This window comes from Theropithecus gelada, chromosome 19 (genome assembly GCF_003255815.1).
Source record: "Theropithecus gelada isolate Dixy chromosome 19, Tgel_1.0, whole genome shotgun sequence".
Lineage (NCBI taxonomy): Eukaryota > Metazoa > Chordata > Mammalia > Primates > Cercopithecidae > Theropithecus > Theropithecus gelada.
The window spans coordinates 46,506,629-46,531,680 of record NC_037687.1 but is presented as its reverse complement, the minus strand read 5'-3'; the positions used below and the strand labels follow the sequence as shown (position 1 = coordinate 46,531,680).

At 53.4% G+C, this 25,052-nt stretch overlaps 1 protein-coding gene across 3 annotated transcripts in view; it reads right to left on the bottom strand.

Moving 5' to 3' along the window:
• Window positions 1–25,052, bottom strand: part of PEPD (peptidase D) — a 136,012-nt gene that overhangs the window by 20,942 nt on the left and 90,018 nt on the right. For all 3 annotated transcript variants that reach the window (XM_025366169.1, XM_025366170.1, XM_025366171.1), the window contains 2 exons: window positions 5,249–5,317; window positions 3,335–3,412 (listed from right to left, as the gene is read on the bottom strand). In XM_025366169.1, coding sequence (XP_025221954.1) covers window positions 3,335–3,412; window positions 5,249–5,317 — 147 coding nt within the window. The remainder of the gene's footprint in view (window positions 1–3,334; window positions 3,413–5,248; window positions 5,318–25,052) is intronic.

Sequence of the window (25,052 nt, the reverse complement as noted above, 5' to 3'; positions counted from 1 at the left end):
ACCGGGGCTGCCGCTCTCGCCCGAAGAGGGCCCACGCTGTGCTAGGTGGCCACTGCGAGACAGGGAGGCAGGGGCTTGCCCCGTGATCACTGCCACGCAGCACGGCCTCGGTCAGCTCCCTGTGTGTGTATCCATGTGCGTGAGTGCTGGGGGAGTGCTCGTATCTGGGACTGTGGAGAGAGGATTGGAAAAGGCTGGTCTCCCCTTAGTACCCCCAACCCTTCTCCAGTACAGCTGTATAATCTGGCTGCCCTGGACCGGCTGATTCCCTGCAAAATCCCATTCCTAGAAGCTAAAATATCTCTGGGGTATCTTCACCCAGTCAAAGGACTAAAACCTAAAGCAGGCCATTGCAGCAGGTGCGCTGCTCTGGGAGGCGCTCGGCTTCAGGGGGAATTCTATGCTGGGCTCATGCTTTAGTTTCATACCTTAGGATGAAGTATCGTGGCTTTTATGTTGGGATAACAGAGTGATTTATTATTTACCGAACGCAGTAGGCGCTTGGCAGATCAATTTCAATACAACAATGGATTATAAATGCTGCCAGCAATCTGGCAGTAGCAGTAATCAACAAAACATGTTGTTCTAAATGCTGCATAATAAATTGACTACAATAAACTCATAATTATTCTACTGGCTACATTTCAAAGTCAGCACTAGAAAAATCAAATCACCAATTTGGACTTGGCATTCACATCCTCGGATCACTCCTGCCTTTACAGCTGCAGCCGGGAGATGCAGATGCCATGTGCTGTCCCAGAGGGCCGAGGCCACAGCACCTGGGATTAGCCTCTCACAGGGTGAGGACCCTCTCTGGGGCAGATAAAGAGGGTCATAAAGGAGCAGCCACTTCCTCTGGGGTGTGCTGAGCCCACAGAGGAGAAAAGCTCATGGCCACGTGGCTCTGGCACAGGGCTCTCCATCCACCCAGAAGTGCCCCCTGGACTGTGGGGACCCACTGGTGTGGCTGGGTGCCTGCCTCTGCCCTGAGACTGGGTTCCCATGTCCTGTCCTCCTGGCCCAGCCAGAATGGGCTACAGGGTTAAAGAGCGTCAGAAAAGGTTTCAGGGCTGGGCACCGTGGCTCACATCTGTAATCCCTACACTTTTGGGAGGCCGAGGCAAGAGGATCACTTAAGCCCAGGAATTCCAGACCAGCCTGAGCAACATGGTGAGACCCTGTCTTTTTAATATCAAAAATAAAAAAATTCACTGGGCATGGTGGCTTGCACCTGTAGTCTCAGCTACTTGGGAGGCTGAGGTGCGAGGATCACTTGAGCTCAGGAGTTCGAGGCTGCGATGAGCTATGACTGTGCCACCGCACTCTAGCCTGGGAGACAGAGCAACACTGTGTCTTAAAAAGAAAAGTTTCAGGAGGAGGGCAGTGGTCTCTGGAGCCACTGGTGGGTCCACGGTATGGGGGCAGGGCTGCCACCCTCTCCTGCTCTAGTCCCCTGCTGAGCCAAGTCTGAGTTTCCCAATTCCTTCCCTAAGTGCCTCTGGCCTCAACTGGGCCTGGTGCCCTCCTTGTGTCCGAGTTCCTTGGCCCACACATGGGGTGAGGTGCCTACATTGCAGGATCAGGGTGAGAAGCGGGTGAAAAAATCCACAGAGACACAGAGGGAGGGCACGGTCACCTTGGGGCCCCAGGCTACGTGCAGGAGGAGAGCTGAGCTCTGCTTTGACCCTCCCAGCCCCGAGCATGGTGGGTGCCCAGCCCCACCGTTTGTGGGGCTCACTGTGGTGCCAGACTGAACCAGGATCCACGGAGCCAGTGCTGTCGGGCAGGCCAGGGAGTCCACTGAGACCCAGCGCGCAGTGGGCAGCAGTTCCACCGGCCTGCCTCCGTTTGCCCCCTCAACCTGCTGTGTTCCTAACACAGCCCTACTGCTGCAGCATGTGCTGGCCCCACCCAAGGGCGAGCTGGGCTCCTGTCAGCGTGGCCCGAGCTGGAACAGCTCATCAGTTATGGACCTGGGTGAGCAGGGAGCTCGGGCAGTCTCAGCAGGCCATGTGCCCAAGGGCAGGGAGGACCCCGAGACTCAGTGTGTTCCCGCAAATACTCGGCCCTGACAGCTCAACGCTCGGTGGCTCTCTGGGCAGCTGGTTGTCTGTCCGTAGGTCTGGGCATGTATGTTCCTGTCCTTCAGTGGGCATGTCTGGGGATTCTTGGGGATGGGCTCCCACCACTACCTGCCGTAGGGCAAGGCGGGATCCAGGCCCGTGAGCAGCTATCGCAGGAACTCCTGCTGAAGGAGCTGGCACATTGGGATGGCTCCTTGATGGGGAGGCGGAAGCAGCCCAGCCAGGCACGACACAGGCCTGAGAGGACACGCCACGCTGCTGGGGGGCAGAGGGCTCTGCGGGAGGCTTGTTCAGGTGCATCCGCCATAGAAGAAAGGGCACCAAAGAACTGGGAGGGATAAGGCACCTCCTCTGCTCGTCAGTGACTACGGTGAAATGTGGGGAGGCCAAGACAGGGCTTGCGTGGGACCAGGACCAGGGCCAAGACAGAGCCACGGTCCCAGCACTGGGGCAGCTCTCAGGAGCTCTGCATTGCCTAGGCTGGCCCTGGTTGACATCTGGACGTGCAGGGGACAGGCAAAGAACATGGAGGGACTGAGCAGGGGCCAGGCTACAGGTACTCACATACCCCTTCCCCGCCCTGGGGCAGCCCAGCTGCTCTGTCCTGAACACTGAGGAGCTGTGGGTAGGACTGCAAGTCCTCCAATGAGACAAGAGCCTACCCGAGGGGCGGAGGCCACAGGGCCTGCCCACATCTCTTTGTCATGGCTTCTGTGAAGAGCTGTGAGCACAGCAAATCGTGCTCAGGAAAGCCCTGCACACAGCCGCAGGTCAGTACCGCCGACTTGCTGAATGCAGGGCCGCACAGGCCATGGGCTCCTGCGGCAGGAGGATGGCAGGTTTCAGAGCGTGGGAGGCTCCCTGGGGTTTTCCCAGCTCCAGACCAAGACATAAAGATGTGAGCGTGATGTCCCCTAAACAGAGAGGACAGCCTGGGCAGAGGCTGGGGATGGTTCAGGCACCCTCAGAGAGCCCACAATCCCAGGGCCCACAGGAAACCATCGGTGGGGGGCCCCTCTCCTGCACCCTCTCTCTCAGTGCTCCCTGGGGTGGTGCAGGCTTTTGGCCCTGGAGAAGGCACCACGCAGCCCGATGGCCTTGGCAGAGAAATCTGGGCCAAGAGGCCCAGGGACTTGCTGTGGTCAGCCCTCTCAGGACAGGGACCCAGAGGCTTCTGGTCCATCTTGAAGCTGAGTCCAACCTTGGCCTGGCTGTTCACACACAGAGCCAGGGCCAGTGGCCCTACTTACCACATGTCCCCATTCTGGATCGTTCGGTCGTTGGGGGCCCCAGCATGTCCGTAGTGAAGCACGGCTGAGTTCTCACCACTGCAAAGAGCCAGGGGAGGGTGATCAAAGCCCATTCTTATGCAGCAGGCTCTGGAGGAGGGGATGGATGCCCAACCCCCTGCCCATGGGCAGCACTGTCCCTACCTCCAGCAGAGGCCCAGGCATGGCTGGACCAGGTCCACAGCCAGAAGGGAGGCTGGGGGACATGGTGGCCCTGTCACCCCGCAGCCACATGGCTGGCAACCAGCCTCAGTCTGTGGCAGAGCCTCCCGGCTGAAAGCGTGGTTAGGCAGCTGCCCTCTGGGCTGGGATATGGGCACCACGTGGAGCACACATAAAGCTTAGCAATGGGCTGGGTGTGGTGGCTCACACCTGTCATCCCGGTACTTTGGGAGGTCAAGACAGGTGGATCATTTGAGCCCACGAGTTCGAGACCAGCCTGGGCGACATGGCGAAACCCCACCTCTACAGAAAATGCAAAAATATTAGCCGGGTGTGGTGGCTCACACCTGTAATCCCAGCTACTCAGGAGGCTGAGCTAGGAGGATCACCTGAGCCTGGGAAGTGGAGGCTGCAGTGAGCTATGATCATGCCACCGCACTCCAGCCTGGGCAAAAGAGGGAGACCCTGTCTTTAAATTTTAAAAAGAGCAAAAAAGGAGAAACAGCAGTTCCTGGGCCTGAAGAAGGGCCCTACAGAAGCCCTCCTTTCCTGGTAGCCAAAGGAGAGAGGGCCTGTGGAAAGAGCCCCGGCTGTCCTGGAGCCGCCCTGGCATCCTGACTGGGCTGCAGAGACAGGAAACCAAGAGGCTCCTCGCTCCTCTGCCCGAGGTGGCTTCCCTAATGAGCGATGCCTTTAAGAAAAAAAGGACTTAAGTCTGTCCAAAGTGGGGGAAAAAAATCCCACCTGGGTGTAATATTTATGGCCCTGCTCAGAAGCCTCGGGAATCATAAAAGTAGAAATAATGATTTTCTCTCCATCCACCAGACGAGAACATTTCCAAGGACTGAGATGTTCACATGTATTATTCATGTGCCAGGGACGTGCACACTGGCAGAGCTGCCCGGCTCCATCCTGGCGGGGCAGGGGCCAGACTCGAGGGGCAGAGCCCGGGCAGAGAGCAGCGAGATTGGCTGGGAGAGCCCAGGAGATGAGGGGTCCACGCCCACAGCCAGGATGCATGTGGGGGCAGACACACCCAAAGGGACACACGCTGCTGTGCATGGCCGGGACAGCATGGCAGTGATCCCGTATCACGGTCATTTCTACCATGTGTGTGCCTCCAAGCACACCCAGCCATGTGTTGATGGCACACACCCAAGCACACATACACCCACACAGAGCCCTGCCCCTCGCCACCATGTGCCATGAGCAGGCACACCAACAGTGACATGCACACCCACATATAGCAGCACTGGTCCCCATGCAGCCACACCCACACACGAACACACTGCCACCGCTTTCTGCACTGACCCTTCCACACGCCACCCCTGCCGCACACAGAAGCTGCCCAGCCTGAGCTCACAGCCCGGTCCCCACACGGTCTATGTGTGCCCGTGTGGAGGAGCAGCCTTCCTGTGCTTAGCTGCTGTGCTGACCAGCTGGGGACAGGAGGGAGGGGATGCCAAGCAGCCTCTCTGCAATGGGCAAGCCATGCTCCCTCCTTCACCCAGTGCCAGGTCCTGCAGGCAGAGGTCATCTCAGCTCCTGGAGTCTTGGGAGCGAGGAGCGACTTCCAAGCTTGGGCCAGGCACTGGTGTGGGCGTGTGAGTGAGCAAGTGTGGCTGAGCTGGGGGATGGTGGAGCCCCCCACTCACTAACTGCCCTACCTCCTCCCACTGGTCACCCCCAGGGGAGCCAGGGTGCCCCACTTACCTGCCGCAGATGCAGGTGTAGGAGCTGTGGCGCATGCCGCCCCGGGAGTAGCAGTAGTGCTCGAAGAGGCTGCAGGGGGAGAGATGCGTTAGGGTGGGGACATTAGAGCAGGTATACCCCACTCCACAAGCCCCATGAACCCCAAGAGAAGGCCCTCGGCCCATGTCCTCCCCTGCTGTGGCCCCAAAATGGTCCAAACTCTCAGTGTGAGTCTGTGAGGCTTACAGCCTGGGGGTCAGTCACAGGCTGCAGAATCTGAGGCCAGTGTGGAGTGACGGGGAAGCTGGGGGCCCAGCAGGGTGCAGCCATGTGCCGGAGGAGCTCGCCAGCCTCCCCTGCCATGGCGAGTGGCTTCCCAGGCACATCAGGACAGATGGGACTTCCGGAGCCTGGGCCCTGGGGGAAGCCGGGCTGGGGCAGAGGTCACACATTTCTGCAGAGTTGGAGGAAGTGATTCACTATGACTCTGTGCCCAGTGGCCACCACCCACCCTGCCAGGAGGCGCTGGATGCACGGCCTGTGCTCACCCGGGGAGAGGGCACAGGAGCTGCGGGCAGAAGGGGTGAGGGACAGGCCTCCTGCAGGTGAGGCAGAGCAGGGTGGTCCTCAGCGATGTGGGAGAGGCAAGGCCTGGGGCACACATCCTGCTTCTCCCTCCTTGGAACAAGCCACATGCTCGCTGGGCCCCCTCCACAAGCTCCCACCCTGAGCAGGTGGGGCCACAGCCAAGTCTGGAGAGAAAGACAAGCCCCGGTCCCCAGGCTGAGCCCAGAGCCAGCACCGGGGAGGCCTCTAGGACGGCGGATGGTAGCACAGTCGCTGCATGGGTCTTTGAGCTCCAAGGGACTGAGTCATTCTGCCCTGGTCTTCCTCTGCAGAACCCAGCTGGTGAGGGGTGTGGTGGTGGGGAGCTGCCCTCACCCCCTCCCTCAGGCCTCCGCAATAGCTTTCCTGCCAGACCACAGCTGGTCCACCTGCCACCAGGTGAGGTAGGCCCAGGTGGCCCCCACCTGCCCACCCCCAACCAGGGCAGTCACTGCGGCCGCCCGAGGGCACGCCACGTGGCGGTCCTGCCCTGCACGTTCCAGTCCTGCCTTAGAGAACGTCCATAAGGGGGAGTTTCGTCTTCTAGGTACTGTCAACACAAATTACGTATAATTGTCATGATTGGGTGTTAAGCAGTTGTTATGCAGGAATGGCTGTGGTAGATTCAATCGGCTTTCAGACTTGCCTTCCAAACCTCACAGGATAATTGGGTATCTGTGAGTGAAATATTTCCTGAAAATAAAGGATTTCAGGAACTGCCAGGGAGGCAAGGAAGCCACATGCTCCCCTCCTCAGCCGCCCCCAGCCCCCAGAATTGGTGGTGTAAGCGCTCAGGAGGCCGCTTCCACCTCCTGGGAGTCTCAGCGCTGAGTTTCGCCACAGTCCAGGCACGTTCCTACCAAGGTGGGCAAGGCCAGTGCCCCATGTGGCAAGCCCTGTGTGTCAGACCAGAGAGGCGGCCTCAGAAGCCACTGCACACCTCTGTGGCGCCCTCCCAGACAGCCCAAGAAGAGGCCTGACCGATGCCATCGAACAGGGGTGCTCCCTTGGCTCTGGGAGATGTGGTCCTGCACCGACAGAAGTGAAGCTCGGGGGTCACATGGTCATTCTCGATGTGATGGGGACAGAGGGCCTCTGTGGGACAAGTGACCTGCAGACAACCACGGGCTGCACTGGGACTGGCTGGCTTCAGAAAAGACAGGCAGAGGGACAGAGACGCCACCTGCATGTACAGAGGAACTCACATATTCTACAACAAAGGAGAGGCAGGCTGGGCGCAGTGGCTCACACTTGTCATCCCAGCACTTTGGGAGGCCAAGGTTGGAGGACTGCTTGAGGCCGGGAGTTCAAGACCAGCCTGGGCAACACAGTGAGACCCCATCTCTTAAAAAATCAATCAATCAATCAATACAATAAAAAAATCAGAAAGGAGAGGCAGTGAGGAAACTTGGCTCTCTCGCCTGCAGCAAGCTTCCCCCTGCATAACCCACTCAGTGGAGACAACTGTCTCTGAATGCCTTTGCTGCTTTTTAAGAAAAAAATAGTACTTTCACGAAGGCACAGCTCACAGAAGCATCAAACTAAAGAAAGGCTGACCCAGTTTTCACCTGCGAAGTGCGGCCTGACATCGGTCACCTTTGCCAGCCACGCTGACAACTCCACACACTATTCCACAGGAAGGAGTTGGAAAGAGGAGGAGCACCACGTGTTGGATATTCACGCTAGCCTGTAAGAGGCTGAAATGCTTCACACTGGACTTCAGCCCTGAATTTTGTTTTAAATGACCTTTTCTGACGCAACTCGAGGACACCCTGGTGCTTTGGTGGCAATAACTGGTGGGCAAAACGAGCCCACGCTTTCTGCAGACTTTGGGCTTGGGGTGTGGACGCACAAGGGCACCCAAGTTCTGGGCAGATGTGGCGGCACAGGGGCCTGTGGATACATGTGAGCCCGGCACAGTTTTAATCTTCAAGGGGTGCACGCTGAGGGGTGGATGCTCCAAACCGCGGCCCATGCTTGATGCGGAGGCAACGTGCGGCTCCCGCACAGCTGGGCCGGAGCTCGGCGACTGGTGCTGGGTTGACCAGGAGCAAGTGTGGGCTATGAGGACAGGCTGACAGCCTGTTCCACGGATGGCCGACATGCCATGGCAGCGGCAGCATCAGAACTCCTCCAAGTGCGAGGCAGGAGGGGTCCAGCCAACTCATCCCTGGAGCAGGCTAGCTACTACCCACCCAAAATAATTAACACCCGGAACAGGCTCTCCAGCAGAGGGCAGCAGCCAGCAAGACAGGCAGGAGTGCCACCGCCCCTCTGCAACCATCTCCGCAGGCTCCGTCCATAAATTTGTGACTCACACGTGCAGCCCATGCAGCCCGGGTCCAGCTGGGTCTAACAGCCCCTGCTCCCTCCTGCTCACCTGGAAGGCGGATGGGGTGGTGCACACACCCCAGCTAGGCTCAAGCCCAGCGTGCACCTCCTCCCCAGCAGCAGGAGGGGGCTTCCTGATTGGCTGAGAGGAGGCCGTGGTCTGCCTAAGTCCCAGCCAACGACATCCTGGCTGCCGTCTGGGCCCCGTTGTTTTTCCTTATGTGGCCATTCCTCTAACACCTTCGCCTGTAAATTTCTCCCAAGCAAGACTCGGGTAGAAGAGGCTTGTATCCAGGCCTAAGGGAGAGAGCCCTTAAGCAACCAGGGGGAATCTAGGTGAGTGGTGAATAATGAGGTGGATGGAGTTACTGCAGTGTCAGGGGGGCAGGCACATCTGTCAGTGCCAGGAGATGACAAATGGGGCAGGAGCAGCAAGTTCCCAGACCCAGATCTGCAGGAATGGGGTCCCCAGAGACCGTGTCGCTGGGCCTCCCGCTGGGACCCACAAATCCAGCCCGTGGAGCGCTCCCGGGCACACGGCCCAGCTCCTGCCCTCAGAAGTTTATCACCTAACATGAAGACGGACCACAGTCCTATAAAAATGCTGCAGCTGCCCAGACAGCGGTGGAAGGGCTGCCTGGCAGCAAGTGTCGACCAAGCTATGTGCCTCCAGCACGGGTGGGGTGGTGCCGAAGAGGTCAGTGAGGCGGTGTAAGGGGCGGCCCAGGCCACATCGTTCCCTTTCCCTGGCTGGGCCTTAATGGATCTCAGGTACTCAAGAGGTGGAGCGGGGAGGCTGGGCCGGGAACAGGAGCTTGGGAGCAAAAATAGGCAGAGCTAGTGAAACCCCCTCAGTTGGGCAGAGGGCTTAGGAAAGCAGGTAGTCGGGACATGGGGTTACAAACCTGAGGTGGGGACAGTGTGTTCCGCACCCCAGTCCCTGTGCTGGGCTCCCTGCTGTGGGCCCCACATACCCAGCCTTCTGGGACTCAACACCAACCTCAAGGGCAAATCTTGGCTCTGCCGCTGGCCAGCTGAATGGCCTCTCCGTGCCTCAGTTTCCTCATCTGTAAAATGGGGATGATACTGGTGCCTCCCTCCCAGGGCTGCTATGTCAGTCAAATGATTTAACATACATGGAGTATACAGAATAGTGTTTGGCACCCAAGGAGCTCTGTGTACAGTGACCTAGCCATCGCGGTCACGGTTCAGAGGCCCGGAGGGAGCCTGGAGAATGGGGAATCCCTCCTCAGGCAGCAGGAGAGGAGGTCGTGGGCATCCTGTGCCAGGCGTTGAGAAGCAGCCTCTTGACTATTCCTTTAAAACCAAAGAGAATCTGCATAGGTCCACGGCCCGGACACCCACTCCCGCACCCTCCAGGCAGCCAAGTTCTCTACAGAAGTCCTTGCTGGGCCCACACACTCCCAGCGTCTCCAGAATGTTCACCAGCGAAAACGCGGAGGTGTGTCCTCTGCACCAGCTACCGGGACACGTGCGCACAGACAGGCTTCTGGCTGGACAGAGGGCGCCTGTGCCCACCATCCCTTCACGGCTGCCCCTCACCCTCAGAGAGCTGACCCAGGGTCCCCACCTTCCCGGGGTGGGCCTGGGACGTGTAAGAGGGAGAGAGCCACAGAGGGTGAGAAGTACCTCCTGATGTTTGGGGTCAAGCAGTTATGCTGTGTCTAGCTGTCTCAGCACTAAGTTGCTTATAATTCACATTCATTTATTTTAGGTAATTGCTGCGATATTTTCTGGGTATACATGACCATAATTGTGTAATTAACGTGATACACCAGTTACTAAAGGAAAATCCTTTTCGGAACGAGGGCCATGCAGTCCTGCAAGGAACGCCCTGAGACACCTGGGGCCGAGCAGAGGGTGTCTTACGGTCCCCAAAGTGGGAGCAGCCACTATGGAGGACTTGGAGCCAAAACCGGATGTTTCTACCGGTGGAGCCCTGGCATAGCTCCTTTTGCATGCAACCAGAAGCACGTGCTACATTCTTCTTGAATTCCCATGGAAGGAGGGGAGCTGCTCCACGCCCTTCTTCTGCGGTGACCAAGTGGGTCATCAGAAGACACAGGCGAAGGCGCCCAAGCCCTACCCTTGGAATTGCCGCCTGGGTGGTACCAGCGACCTATCCAAGGCTCTGCCCCAACTCCCAGGCGGGTCCTGGCTCCTTTAGCACTGTTCCCTGTGGGTCTCCCAAAGAACAGGCACAGGGACTTGGCAGTGAACTGGGGGGCTGTCCCATGCCTCCCCTTCCCCAGGCCCCAGCGTGAGGACAAACAGAGAGAAAGCTAGGAATGAACACCCACTAAGGCTCCAAGTGCCTGAAATGAGCAAGAGGCATTCACGTGAAGTGTTACCAAGAAGGGACTGACCTGAAGCCCCGGACTAAAGGCAGAGATGCATGATTAATAAAACTGGTGCTAGCTGGTCAGCATCACCGTGTAGCCGGCACCAACACGGCAGCGTCAGACACAGGCTGTCTGCAGCAGATGCAGTGCTCGGCTTCAGCAGCTTGCTCTGCTGCCCGGAGCTCCTCACTCCCTCCTCTCGCTGCTCCCACCCCAGTCCTGGTCTACAGACAGAGACGGTTTGACCTGGGGCAACACCCTCCTACCAGGACTTCCCGAAGGCCAGCCGGCATGGTCACAGGGTATATGGGGCCAGGCGTCTTGGGCTTGTATGGACCATCTCCACGTGGCCAATCAGATGAAGTCACACTCCTAGAGCCCCACTGCCGCCCAGGTCACTCTCCCTGACTACTCAGCTCCTGCCAAGGGGGACCCACAAGGCACTGCATTGTGGGGAGGGGTGGGCAGACTGATCCAATCCAGGCCCTGCTGCCCACTCAGTCTGATGCTTGAGGCAGGTTGTGTAGCTGCTCCAGTAAGAAAAACTGAACAGTCAACTGCAGCATTTAGCATGACAACAACCCTTTTGGGGCTCAGGGATTTTCCCACTGCACAGAGGAAGATGCTGCAGCTCAGAACAATGACGGATTGGGGTCAGGAAACCCACTGAATCCGTGTTCAGGCTTCGAGTCCATGCAGGGTCTCCGACTGCAAAGCATATGGTCTTGACCCGGATGCCTCTGAAACCTCAAGTCTGTCAGTAGGTGGGGGCTGGAACAGTGCTGACCTCGGGGCTTGCTGTGAAGGCTGAAGAAGATGCTGGGAAAAACTTCAATTCCATAAACACTGGCAGTGGGTGATGCCATGACTAATGCCTTCCGGGGCCCTGACCTCGCACCCATGCGCGAGGCCTGAACTGAGCAGAAAGAGGTCTGCAAGGACAACTGGCCCACCAAGTCCTGGGCGAAGGCACCCCAGGCCAGCTGGTGGAAAGCAGGAGCTGGGGTCTGGGGGAGGCCTGGGATACTGAGGCCCCGCCCAGAAGGGGGGGATCCGCCAATCACAGGCAAGGGCAGCGGCCAAGACGGCAGCGGTCACAGCAGGAGGAAGAGACGCGACAGACAGGAGCATCTCACCCTCTCTCTAAGAGCTGCCTTATCAAGGCACGAGATAATTAGCATTTTAATTGGATAATTGGGAATTCTAAATTGCCTATCTTGTATTAAGCATAACTGAGGACATAACATGACATTCAATTAACAAATCTTCCCCTTTATTTTCAACATGCTTGATTAGGTTGAGTTTCTGAGTTCCTCGGATCAGTTACTGGATAAAACATTCTATCTCCTTCTCCGTCCCCAAAGCTCTGGCTCGTCAGACTGTAATATACTTATGTTTTATGTGTACGTGGAGAAGTCTTAGAAATCCTCTGCACAAAGAAAAAAAGCCCTGATCATGTTAACACCCAGAGATCGTCTCTAGCCAATATTTTGTGGAACATCCTTCCAGGCACTTTTCTAAACATATAAACACAGATTAATATTTAATAATTATTTAAAAAATAATTAGCTATGGCTGGGCTCGGTGGCTCACGCCTGTAATCCCAACACTTTGGGAGGCCGAGGTGGGTGAATCACCCGAGGTTAGGAGTTCCAGACCAGCCTGACCAACATGATAAAACTCCGTCTCTACTAAAAATACAAAAATTAGCCAGGCATGGTGGCGGGTGCCTTAATCCCAGCTACGTGGGAGGCTGAGACAGGAGAATTGCTTGAACTTGGGAGGCGGAGGATGCAGTGAGCCGAGATCGCGCCAGTGTACTCCAGCCTGGGTGACAAAGCCAGACTCAGTCTTGAAATAAATAAATAAATAAATAAATAAATAAATAAATAAATAAGCAAGCTGTAATTTAAAAAAAAAAAAAAACAACAAAAAACAAACTCACCTTTTTACGGAAGTAAGATGTACCTACAGAAAAGAACCCAAATCCTACAGACACAGCACAATGGCCCGGCACAACCTGCACATGCCTGCGTGCCTGGCCATACTCCTGGTCAGTCTCTCTTCCCCAGGGGTAGCCTAACTCCTATCACCATAGATTAGTTTGCCTATTTTTGAACCTCATGTAAACGGAGTCAAACAATATGGTCTCTTTTGTGTTGGCTGCTTCCGCTGCTCATGTTTGTGGAGCCGTCTAGGTGGGCAGCAGTCCCTGGTTGGTTCTCACTGCTGGCCTGTGTTCTGCTGCGGGGGTGGGCCCCCGTGTGTTTCTCCATCCTTCTGTGGGTGAGCATTCGGGTTGTTTCCAGATCGTAGCTATTATGGGTGGTGTAGTCATGAATGTTCTTGTACAGTCTTTTGGGGCCCATGTATGCATCTCTGGTTGAGCAAACAGCCAGGAGTAGAAATGCTGTGTCACAGGGTTTTGGGGGGGGGTCAGCTTTATAGACAAAGTCCAACAGGTTTTCTGAGTAGTCGTATGTACGTGGTCATTGTCCTGAAACTTCCTCCCCTCCATACCCGTGAATGGGACCCAAACTGGGCTGAAACAAGTCTGCAAGGACAAACAGCCTCACCCGGTCCAGCGCAGGGGCTGGGCTGACCCACTGAAGATTCTTGTTAAACAACATTTTCCTTATCCACAGATACAGGTATGTACTTTTTATTCTTGTTTTTCATTTTTACTTTTAGAAAAAGGGTATCACTCTGTCGCTCAGGTTGGAGTGCAGTGGTGCAATCACGGCTCACTGCAGGCTCAAAGTCCTGGGCTCAAGTGATTCTCCCCCTTCAGTCTCCTGAGCAGCTGGGACTACAGGCATGCACCACCATGCCCAGCTAATTTTTTTTATGTTTTGTGGAGATGGGGGTCTCACTATGTTGCCCAGGCTGGTCTGGAACTCCTGGGCTCAAGCAATCCTCCCACCTCGGCCTCCCAAAGCTCTGGTATTACAGGTGTGAGCCACTGTGCCTGGCCTATTTTTATTTTTAATGCCGTCACTATGTCCAGAATCTGACCACTTTTCTCCACCACCACTGCGCCCTCCCTGGTGCAGGCCATGGTTCTCTCTCCCTCGGGGATGGCGACGGTGGCTGGGGACGGTGAATGGTGATGGTGGTCTGGCTGGCCGCCCTGCTTCAGCCCTTGTCCCCTGCAGAGTGTGTTCCACAAACAGATCTTTCCACAACTTAAGTAGAATCACAGGACTCCTCTGCTCACACCAACTGTGGCTTCCTATCGGCAGCCCACCTCCCCCTTAGTCCCCTGTCATGTCTTGTCTTCTTAGTTGAACTCCTCGCTGCTCCTGGAGCTGCCAGGCAAGTTCCCACCAGGCCACTGGATCAGTTTTTTCTCTCTGTCTGGAGTGTCCACCCCAGACAGCCATAGCATGCTCTCTCCCACTTCAGGTCTCTCCTCCCCTTCACAGGGAGGCATCCTGAGTCCCTGGATAAAGGTAGCTCCCTCCCCTGCAACCCTCACCACCATCTGACATGTTTATCTAGCTATCCCTATCTAGCATCAATCAATCCACCCATCAATCCATCAATCATCTGTCTATATCTACCTACTTATCATCCATCTACCCATCCGTCCATCTATCCATCACTCTGTATCTACCTACCTACCTACCTATAATCCATCTACCCATCCATCCATCACTCTATCATCTACCTACCTATCATCCATCTATCCATCTATCATCTATCTACTTACCTATCATCCATTTACTCATCCATCCATCACTCTATATCTACCTATCTACCTAACTGCAATCCAACTACCCATCCATCCATCGCTCTATCATCTATCTACCTACCTGCCTATCATCCATCTACCCATCCGTCCATCCATCCATCACTCTATCATCTATCTACCTACCTATCATCCACCTACCCATCCATCCACCCATCCATCCATCCATCCATCCATCCATCCATCCATCCATCCATCTACCATCCATTTACCCATCTGTCCATCCATCCATCACTCTATCATCTATCTACCTACCTACCTATCATCCATCTACCCATCCATCCACCCATCCATCCATCCATCCATCCATCCCTCTATCTACCATCCATCTACCCATCTATCCATTCTTCTATCAATCATCTATTTCTGTCAATCTACTTATCATCCATCCCTCCCTCCCTCCCTCCCTCTATCCATCCATCCATCCATCCATCCATCCATCCATTCATCCTTCTGTATCTATCTATCCATCTATCTAGCTAGCTATCCATCCATCCATCCATCCCTCTATATCTATCCACCCATCCATCTATTCCTCTATCAATCATCTATTTCTGTATCTATCCATTTATCATTCTATCTACTCATCCATCACTCTATCAATCATCTATTTCTATATCTACCACCTACCTATCAACTATCCATCCAGCTATCATCCTATCATCCTATCTATCTATCTATCTATCTATCTATCTATCTATCTATCCATCCATCCATCCATCCATCATCAAGGTGATGAGCATCTATTTCTGTATCTACCTACCTACTTACCTACTTATCATCCATCCATCCACCCATCTATCCATTGATCTCTAGCCTCCCATTAGGCTTGAGCTTTATCTTTTTGTTCACTGTAGTTTCCCTCAGAGACCGGAATAGTGCTTGACACATCACAAGTCTTTGGTATACCTCTGTTGAGTGACTGAATAAGTAAACGGCTGTATGAGCAGCACCACAGCCTCTAATTTACTTAACTAACTTCCTACTGTTAGAGATGGAGGCTGCTTCTGCCTCTCTGTATGATGGCCACCCATGGCCTTATGCCTCTTCACTGTCTTCGGGCTAAATTCCTAGAAGGGAGATTATTGAGCAAATGCACATTTCCAATTCTCAGGGCATGTTCTGCAAAAAGGACCCCTGAACACTCAAGAATTTTGGGGTCCTGAGCAGCACACCACAGGGCCCGTCTGCCCGCAGGACTGGGAATCTGGTGGGTAAAACACTGTTTCACTGATGAACTAACAAATTTTAACATGCTTATATGTCTATTTCCTCATATTTCTTCCTTTCTGAATGACTTGTTCCTTTTTTTAAAAAAAAAATGCGAATGTTCATCATTTTCTTATTGATCCTTAAGGGATTTATACAGGAAGAACACAGGCAGTGGATCTGACTATCATTTATGTAACAAGTTTCCCCTTTGCTCCTTAATTTTCTTTATGGCATTTCTGGACAGATAATTTACATTTTTATTGCCTAGATCTGTTACATTTTTTTCTTTATGGCTTCTTCCTTTAAGAAGTCATTCCCTACCCCTATGATTATATAAACTCTATCTTTTGTGGCTTCTTGTTTGCACATTTACTTAATCAATCAACCTAGAATTTATTGTGATGTAGGTCATGAGGCAGAATGCCATCTGATTATTTTCTTTGCTCTCACTAACTGCCCCTTGTGCGCTGGCTTGGAGCACCGTCTTGTTGAAAGAGAAATCCTTTACACAACAAGCGTGGTTGGGGGCTGCACCTGTCACCTGCTCCTGTGCTGGGACTTCCTCACTGGGGCTTTCAGGGCAAGTCCACCCCCTCCCCAAGCAGCTGGCCTCATTGTGACCCCCTCCAGTAAGTATCTTCTCTACTGATTTTCAGGAAGAAGGACAGGACATCAGGGGCAGAGCTCGACTGGTGCCTGGGAGGCTGACAACACAGAGCAGGAAGAAACTCAAAGCTCGCAGTGCCTGCCTCGAGGGAAATTCAGAATCTTGTTACTCTAGACCTGTGTTTGGCACACTGAGCAAGCGAGGGAGCTCCGGCTTTGGAAGGCCTGGGAAGAGCTGTGTAAACACAAGCACCATTGGCCAACTGTTCTCTGACTTATTCTGGGATCAACACCTGCTCATGTCTGACCCAATCTCACTAGTCCATGCCGACCGCAGACATAACACCTTTCTTGGCCCCAGAACAAAAACTACCCCTTTTGAAAACGAACAGAAGGCCGGTGTGGTGGTGCATGTGTGGTGGTGTACTCAGGAGGATGAGGCGGGAGGATCGCTGGAGCCCAGGAGTTTAAGTCCAGCCTGGACGATATAGTGAAACCCTGTATTAGTCCATTTTCAAGCTGCTGATGAGGACATACCTGAGACTGGGTAATTATAAAGAAAAAGAGGTTTAACGGACTCACAGTTCCATGTGGCTTGGGAGGCCTCACAATGATGGTGGAAGGCAAGAAGGAGCAAGTCACATCTTACATGGCGGCAAGGAAGAGAGAAAATGAGAACCAGTGGAAGGGGTTTCCCCTTATAAAACCATCAGATCTCATGGAGACCTATTCACTACCATGAGAACAGTATGGGGGGAAGCACCCCCATGATTCAATATCCACACAGCCAAACCATATCAGACCCCAGCTCTTTAAAAAAAAAAACAAACAACAACAACAAAAAACCAGGTTACCCTCAGATACATCCAGAGAGGCTCAAACCACACGACCAGGAAACAAAAAGAATTGCCAGAGGCCAGGTGCAGTGGCTCACACCTGTAATCCCAGCACTTTGGGAGGACGAGGCGGGCGGATTACTTGAGGTCAGGAGTTCAAGACCAGCATGACCAACATAGTGAAACCCTGTCTCTATTCAAAATACAAAAATTAGCCAGGCGTGGTGGTGCACATCTGTAATGCACCACCGTACTCCAGTCTGGGTGACAGAGTGAGATTCAGTCTCAAAACAAACAAACAAACAAACAAACAAAAAGGCTTGCCAGAGTGGCAGATAATCCTAGTTCAACACAACCCAGAGGCCACTGTCCCTCTAAGGAACGCTGGCACCCTGTCTCCATCCTCCCCAGGAAGGTGTGGGGGAAGCAAGCCAGGTATGCAGGGAGCTTTCTGGAGGGGCGAGCAGGGGCAAGGAGGGAAGGGGCTGCCTTTGAGCTCACGTTTCCCAAAGCACAATACGAGTCCATCCACGGGATAACATTATGTGGTACTCCACTAGCATATTTCCTTCACGCACTAGGTATTTATTTTAAAGCGTTAACATCTGTTAATGGCAAATTAGATTGGGTTTCATTCATAACGAGGATAAAAAGCCTCTTAAAACATATATTTAAAGGAAAAAAAAAACGAGTCAATTGAAAGAAAACGATTAAGCAGATAATAATAGAGGTGGGACAAGAACTTGACCGAAACTACCAGGGTGTCCTGTGGAATGACCAACTCTGGGAGATTCCGCCTTAATACTTCTTTGAGGAAAAGCCTGGTTTTTCGTTCTTGGGCAAGGCCTTTGGTTCAGAAGCTCCCCATGTCCCCACATGGCAGGTGGCGGGATGCAGCCTCAAACTCCTGGGCTCAAGCAATCCCCCCGCCTCAGCCTCCTGAGTAGCTAGGACTATTGGCGTGCACAACCACACCTGGCTAATGTATTTATTTCATTTTAGTTTATATTTGTAGAGACAGGGTCTTGCTATGTTGCCCAGGCTGCTCTCGAACTCCTGGCCTCAAGTGGTCCTCCCACCTTGGCCTCCCAAAGCCCTGGGATTACAGGTGTGAGCCACTGCGCCCGGCCCAGGTTCAATATTTAGGGAGCACACGTTTGGCAGAGGATCTCAGGTCTCATGCCACTGCACTCCAGCCTGGCCAACAGTGGGAGACACCCAGATCCCACCTTGTAGAGTGAGGACAGAATCCTCGAGTCACCCCTTCGAGAAAAAGAAAGTGCTTTACTTTGGATTCCCTCTAGGGCATTTTTCTGTTTTGTGTTGAAAGAGTCCAGCACTACTTTATTTCTAAACATCAAATTCCTTTTTCAGCCTTACAATCTGAAAATACTTCACAAATGTGTCGTTTCAGATCTAACTTTCTCTGGAAAGTGCTGTTTCCTGTCAATGCCTTTCTAAAGCACTGTCGCACCTGGGCCCAGCTCTGGGCAGCCCCTGCAACTCACTCAGTTCATCCTGGGGGTCTAGTACCCAGTTCCCTCCCTACTGCCCTCCGCTGAGGGTTCTGGAGAGGAGAGAAGAAGCAGTCTGTCCACATGGACACAGAGCCACTCTCGGTGCTGTGAGCACAGGACACTGGATACAGGGACCTGGTCACCTGGGAGGCAGCGCCAAACCAGGGGTCAGTATGCAGCAGGTGACCTCAGTTACCCCATTAGGCTGGAGGGAACCAGGAGGGGCCGGGTCACTGCAGCCCCAGATCCCCAGCACCTTCAGGAAGCAAGGACCACAGATGCCTGTGAAAGAGGTCTCCTCCCTGAGAAGGTTCTTCCAAGCATCAAGGAACCACAAGGCCCAGGACGCAGGGAAATGTGCCATGGAGGGAGGCCCAGACACCATCTGGCAGGGCCAGCCTGGGCGGGCCCTAGGTGGGCAGGGCCCCTCCACCACGTGCGGCTGTGTTTTATGGCAGCGAACCGGCTGTTAAGCGTGAACTGCCGACAACCCCTCTTCTAATGAGCCTTTCCATCCTCACTCACGACTCCAAACGTTATTTTAGTCACACTTGGCTGAAGGAACAACAGGAACGCTATTTATCACTTTGAAAGTCTTTATCTACTTAAGATGATGAATGGGGGTGGCAGTCACGCTGCCCCTACAGAGATCAGCCCTGAAAAGAGGAGTGCCTTGGCCGGGGATGTGCTCCAAGCGTGGCGCTGGGGAGGCGGAGGCTGTCGTGGCTCGTGGCATTTCTAGCACGTTCTGCACCTGGTGCCCCATCGGGGACCTCTCGGTGTGGATGCCACCATCCAGGTTCTCAGCACCCTCTCGTGGCACAGAGGTGGGAGGTGGGGGAAGTGGGACAGCCCCAGGCGCCCCCCATCAGTCCCCAACTGCAGCAGGATGTCCACTTTGGCTCCACAGAGGATGGGAGGGGCGATTTAAGAACCAACTCACGTGTCCTAAAACTTTGCTGCTGACATCCCAGAGACTCAGGGCACGTTCCAAAAAATACTCCTCCAACCGGGGAATGCCAGGAATAACTCCTGCGAATTCAACTTTTGGGTAGCTTAAACCTATTTATCAATAGCTAATTAATAAGGTCTAAGTCTTTGGATGACAGGATGATTAAACTGGTTTTGAAATAATCCATTTTTAATTAAAATGCTACCCTCTTTTGGCTTCTCGATATATTCAAAAGGAAGCCTTAACAGATGTCTTGTTTTTAAATATACATTATACAAGGCCAATAATTAGAAGAATTTGTGCTTTTAATTATATCTTAATTATTCTTTGCCTATCGATACAAAGTTAAATATCCTTTCTTTATGACACTAACACTACTCCCCAAAGCCAGTAGATTGCTAGCAGGAATTCTGTGTGTGAACAGCAGCGACAGTGCCTGTAGGCAACCCATCCTGGCAGGCGGCAATCTGATCATGGCAAAGCACTGGCTCTGGGCAGCGATCTCCTGGCCCCCACCCTGTAAGAGACATGCTTGAAGACACAACTGGTCGTTATGTGATGAGGGTCTGGGCCCCTCTCCTGTATAGTCAGGAGCCAGGAAGTTCCTTGACTTTACTCACCACCCTGAACACACTCTGAAGCATCTCACCAGCGCCACCCACTGTAATTTAGAAAATTCGCACAGTGCCGAGGAGGGCTTGGAGGATGCGGAAGAGGGAGTCAAGCCCACGGATGCCGGGCTTCCCGATGTGCCTCGCTGGGTCCCCACAGGGAGCCCAGGTATCATACACCTGTCCAGCGTACCCCGAGCTCCCTCTTCCGGGACCCACACCAACACCCATCCCAAGCCCACCCACTTCTAGCACCTTCTATCAGACGCCTTCCACACTGACCCTCATCCACCTGCCAGTCTTTAACAGGTCCCCTCCTGGCCCACCTTCCCACCAGGAGGTCATGGCTATAGGGGTCTCAGTGGAATCTCGGCAGCTGCTGCCCCTCAGGAGACAGGATGATGTTCACGCTCCACCTCCTGCTCAACACCAGTTACCAGCGAAAACCACCCACACGCCAGGCATTGATACTCCTCTCCAGGAATCTCCCTGGGTTCCCCAAGGGGCCTCTCCCTCCTCTCAACACCAAAAGCCCTCTGTATGCAAGCCCCTCCCCACACTCCTACACTGCAGAGCTTTCAGCCTGGCACCCTCCCGTTCCCTCCCGGTCTTGAAGGGTACTCCTAGAAGCAGGCCCATGTCACCCACACCCAAGGCTGGTCACAGTGATGAGCACATAGTAGGTCCTCAGTAAACATCTGAAGAAAGGGTAACGGACGCCAGGAATAGCAGGCTTGAACACGCCAACAATCCAAAGAGAACATTCACACGTACATGTACACACGCATATGCGCACACATCCACAGGCAGCCAAAACCCCGTCTGCCCAGGAGCAGCCCTGAGTGGAGATCCAGCCCTGTGTTCACTCTGCTTCCTCTTTCTGGGCACGTATCTTAGCCTCCATGCAGCTAGGCTGGGACCATAGGACTGACTCTCATTCCAAGAGGAATACGAAGTGACACGTGCTGCTTCCAGGCCATGGCTTTTAAGAGTGGGTGTGAATTCTCCATGTTCTCTCTCTTCCTTCTCAGAGGGGGCAGAGTTGGGCAGTGGAAGCAGCCCTGCAGCCCTGCTGGAGGAGAGCTACTGGGCCAGCCACAGATGGCAGCATGAGCAAGAAATGAGCCTTTACTGTGCCAAGCCACCGAGATCTGGGTTTCTGTTGTTACTGCCCCAAAGGCTACCCTATACTGACTAATACACCTGGGGATTTAGAATACGGCAAAAGTGGAATTTTACATTGGGGGGCAAAGACATTATTCCAAAGACAACAGGTCACTTAGTCATTATGCATGGGCAGAAAAGCTAGAATCCTTGTTTATATATTATTCTTAAATGCAGTTTAGCTCAGTTAACGTATTAAATATAAAAAACGAAACCATGCAGAAACACAGATATCTATTAAACTATACACAGCAGTGTCTGAAATATTTCATAATTATGCAAAAACTATTATTTAAAAGAAAGTCATAAGACTATAGAGATAGAAAAAGCATGCTGATAACTGGATTATATTGAGGTAGCAGCAAAAGCGACTCACAAAGGCATAAACTATACAGGAAAGGACCAACGTGACAACTGATATTTACAATTTCTGTACATCAAATTGGGAAAAATATTTTCAACACACAGAGCAATAATACAAAGAGCCCGATTACAAAGCAATAAGTCACTCATGAATGTCCCCATTGCAACTGGGCAAGGGACTGACAACCCACAAAGATAAATGCCCAAGAAATACTTACAAGAGAAGCTTAAGCTCGTCAGTAATCAAATAAGCAAAAATAAAGATGGGGTATTACTTTTCCCTAATCAGAATGATACAGGTGAATAACAGAAATAACACAATTAATCTTGAGGCCTGGGTGGGTACACTGGCACTCATGGTTTGGGAGGAGGGGTGTCCTGCACACTGGCTGAGAACACGGCTTCTGGAGAGAGGCCACCTGGCTCCTCTAAGACCCATCTGTCCACTGCGGGGTTTCTACAGTGCAGAGAGGATACTACACTCCTCTCTGCTCCCCCCACGGGATTAAATGAGAACATCCCCGGGAAGCACATGGTATCTGCTCACCAGACACTAACCCAGCCCCAGCCTTGAAGGGAGAACAACTTTTCTAGATGGCACTGGGCTTGGGCGCCAACATTTTCCCAGCAATTCCACTTGCAGGAGTTTACCCCAAGTAGACGGTCAGTTCGACACCCGAGAGACGGCGAGGTAGGGTTGATGGTTGCAATGTCGTTCACACTGGGAACCACCTGGCTTCCGGGGCCAGTCTGGGTAAGTGGATTATGATGCAGCCCCAGTGTGCCCCAGTTCACTGCCGGGAAGAGACTTCCGCTGCACAAACTCTGCCCAGTGTGAGCCCAGAAGATCAAAGCCCATCTGTCTGTGCCCCAGAGAGACCGGAAGCCTGTTTGCTGGAGCAATAAGGTTTTGTGCGCCTCTGCATCAAAGGGTTTTTTTCCTATCTTGTTTATAATGTTCTGTACTAACTGGATTTCCTACCGGCATATGTATCTTTTTATCAGAGTAAAGCTATTTTCATTTTGAAAATACTTTTGGGAAGAAATGAAAGCTACCTGTCAAAGACCTGCTCCCCTTGCCCCAGCCTCGGCCCACTGGCCCCACGGGGCTTCTTGTCCTGATGTGTTCTGCCCAGAAGACACAGCGCACACTCCCCAAGCACAGCCGCCACCCAGGACGACACTGGGAAGCTGCCACCAGAGGTCGCAAGTGCACGCCATCTGCCACCCACACAGAGCTCCTTGAAAAACCTTCAGCCTGGCTGGAGGAACCACAGTGTATCTGTTTTGTATACCATTGTTGTGGACAAAGTAAAAAATAAGCAATCCAGCCAGGCACTGTGGCTTAGCACTTTGGGAGGCTGAGGAAGGAGGATCGCTTGAGCCCAAGAGGTTGAGGCAGTGAGCTGTGATTGCACCACTGCACTCCAGCCTGGGCAACAGAGCAAGATCCTGTGAAGGAAGGGAGAGATGGAGAGAGGAAGGGAGAGAGGAAGGAAGAGAGGAAGGGAGGGAAGGAGGGAGGGAGGGAGGGAGGGAGGGAGGAAGGAAGGAAGGAAAGGAAGGAAAGGAAGGAAAAGAAAAGCAATTCAAGCCTAATTCTTCCCTGACTCTATTAGGAAACTCTACCATGGGGTGAGATCACCCAAAGTCTGAATGTCCAGGTCCCCGCTGGAGGCCAGGGCTGGGGGCCCGTCTTCATCATCCCAAAACTCATGTGAGAAATTTCCCCAAGAGAAGACAGAAAACTAAGCAAAGATTTCCCCTCTTCATTCCGCCCAAGACAAGCATCTGACATTCCACTCTCATGTTTCCTTCATCATCTCCCACTTTCTACTTCTCCTTTTTGCCACAGGGGGAAAAATTCTGCCTGGGAAGGACATCCTTGGAGACACTCCCCTCCCAATTAACTACCATCTGGTAGCATCTCTGCCTGAAGATGGGTAGCAAATGCTAGTGGAGGGACCACTCTTTTCCTGCTTCCTGGCCTCATCATCAAAATGGGACGATTAGGCAGGGCGCGGTGGCTCACGCCTGTAATCCCAGCATTTTGGGAGGCCGAGGTGGGTGGATCACCTGAGGTCAGGAGTTCGAGACCAGCCTGGCCAGTATGGCGAAACCCCATCTCTACTAAAAATACAAAAATTAGCCAGGTGTGGTGGCAAATGCCTGTAATCCCAGCTATTCAGGAGGCCTCCCAGCTATTCAGGAGGCTGAGGCAGGAGAATCACTTGAACCTGGGAGGCGGAGGCTGCAGTGGGCTGACATGGCACCACTGCACTCCAGCCTGGGTGACAGAGAAAGACAGCAGCTCAAAAAAAAAAAAAAAGGGAAGATTAAACCCAGAGTGACCATTACCAGTCTAAGAGTCATAGGCTGAAGCTAAGAAGTCTTCCCAGGTAAAGGCCACTCTGGGGAGAAAGTACAGCCCTATCCCTTCCTCTACCCAAAGCTCCTGAGCTGCTCCACTGCACTGGCAGGTTCGGAAGCAACCCCTGTCAGCAAGGCTCTCTGCTATGCAGCCTGAAGAATCCAAGCCCCTAGAATGCCTGCCGAGTCCTGCTTCAGGAGCCCGCTTAGCCTTCTCTGGAATCAGATTTGCTGGCAAAACCTCTGTCTGTACACGGAGGTATCCCTTTTGCACGGGGAGCTAGAGAAGTCAGAGACTGGTTGGAAAACAGCCTTGCTTGTCTCCTCTGGCTAAACACTCCACACACGAAGCACCCCACCCTGGGGACCACCCACCCAAGCAAACGGAGCCCACCCCACCGCGGGGGAACACCGACAGTTCAGGCTTCCGCTGCAGACAAGATAGGGCTGAACCCGCAGCTCTGAAGGGCTGACTGAAAAAGCAAATTTCCCTCTGGTGCTCTCACTGGAAAAAAAACCCTGATAGCTCTCTCCCCTGGGAGCAGGAGGAAGCCTCTTTGCCCAGGAGGACTGTGCTGTTCCTTGGAAACGAGCCTGCTGCCGTTAACAGATCCAGCAGGTATGGGCAAATCATCTAGAATGCATAAAACATGACGTTCGCCAAATCCCCCTGGACAGAAATCTCGGATTCAGCAAACAGCTCAGATCTGAACGGATTTCCACTCACAGCTTCGAAATCCCCCAATTAAAGGCACAAGTGCATGGCAAAGGTGGAGGCTTGGGGCTTCCGGGCTCCCAGTACCCACGGCCTGGAGATGGTGGCAGTGACATGACCTGGGTCATGTGCACACACCTTCCAGAGGCATCTCGGCCTCCTCAGCTGTAGCAGCTTGTGGGTGTGGCTGGCCTGGAGTGACAGGCTCCCTCACTACCATGCTGCCTGCAGCTGGGTTCCCTTGAGTGAAAACACTTTAAGGGAACTGTTTCTATCCCTCCAGTCCTGAACAAGCCAGTGGTCTCCAGGGCCCCAGGAGCTACACACCCATTTGCATGTTGTAACTAATCAATTGCAACCCACGTCAATCAGGGCCTTACTGGTCTCGGGCACAGAACATGCTGGGTGATGCCTCAAAGCGCCAGCCT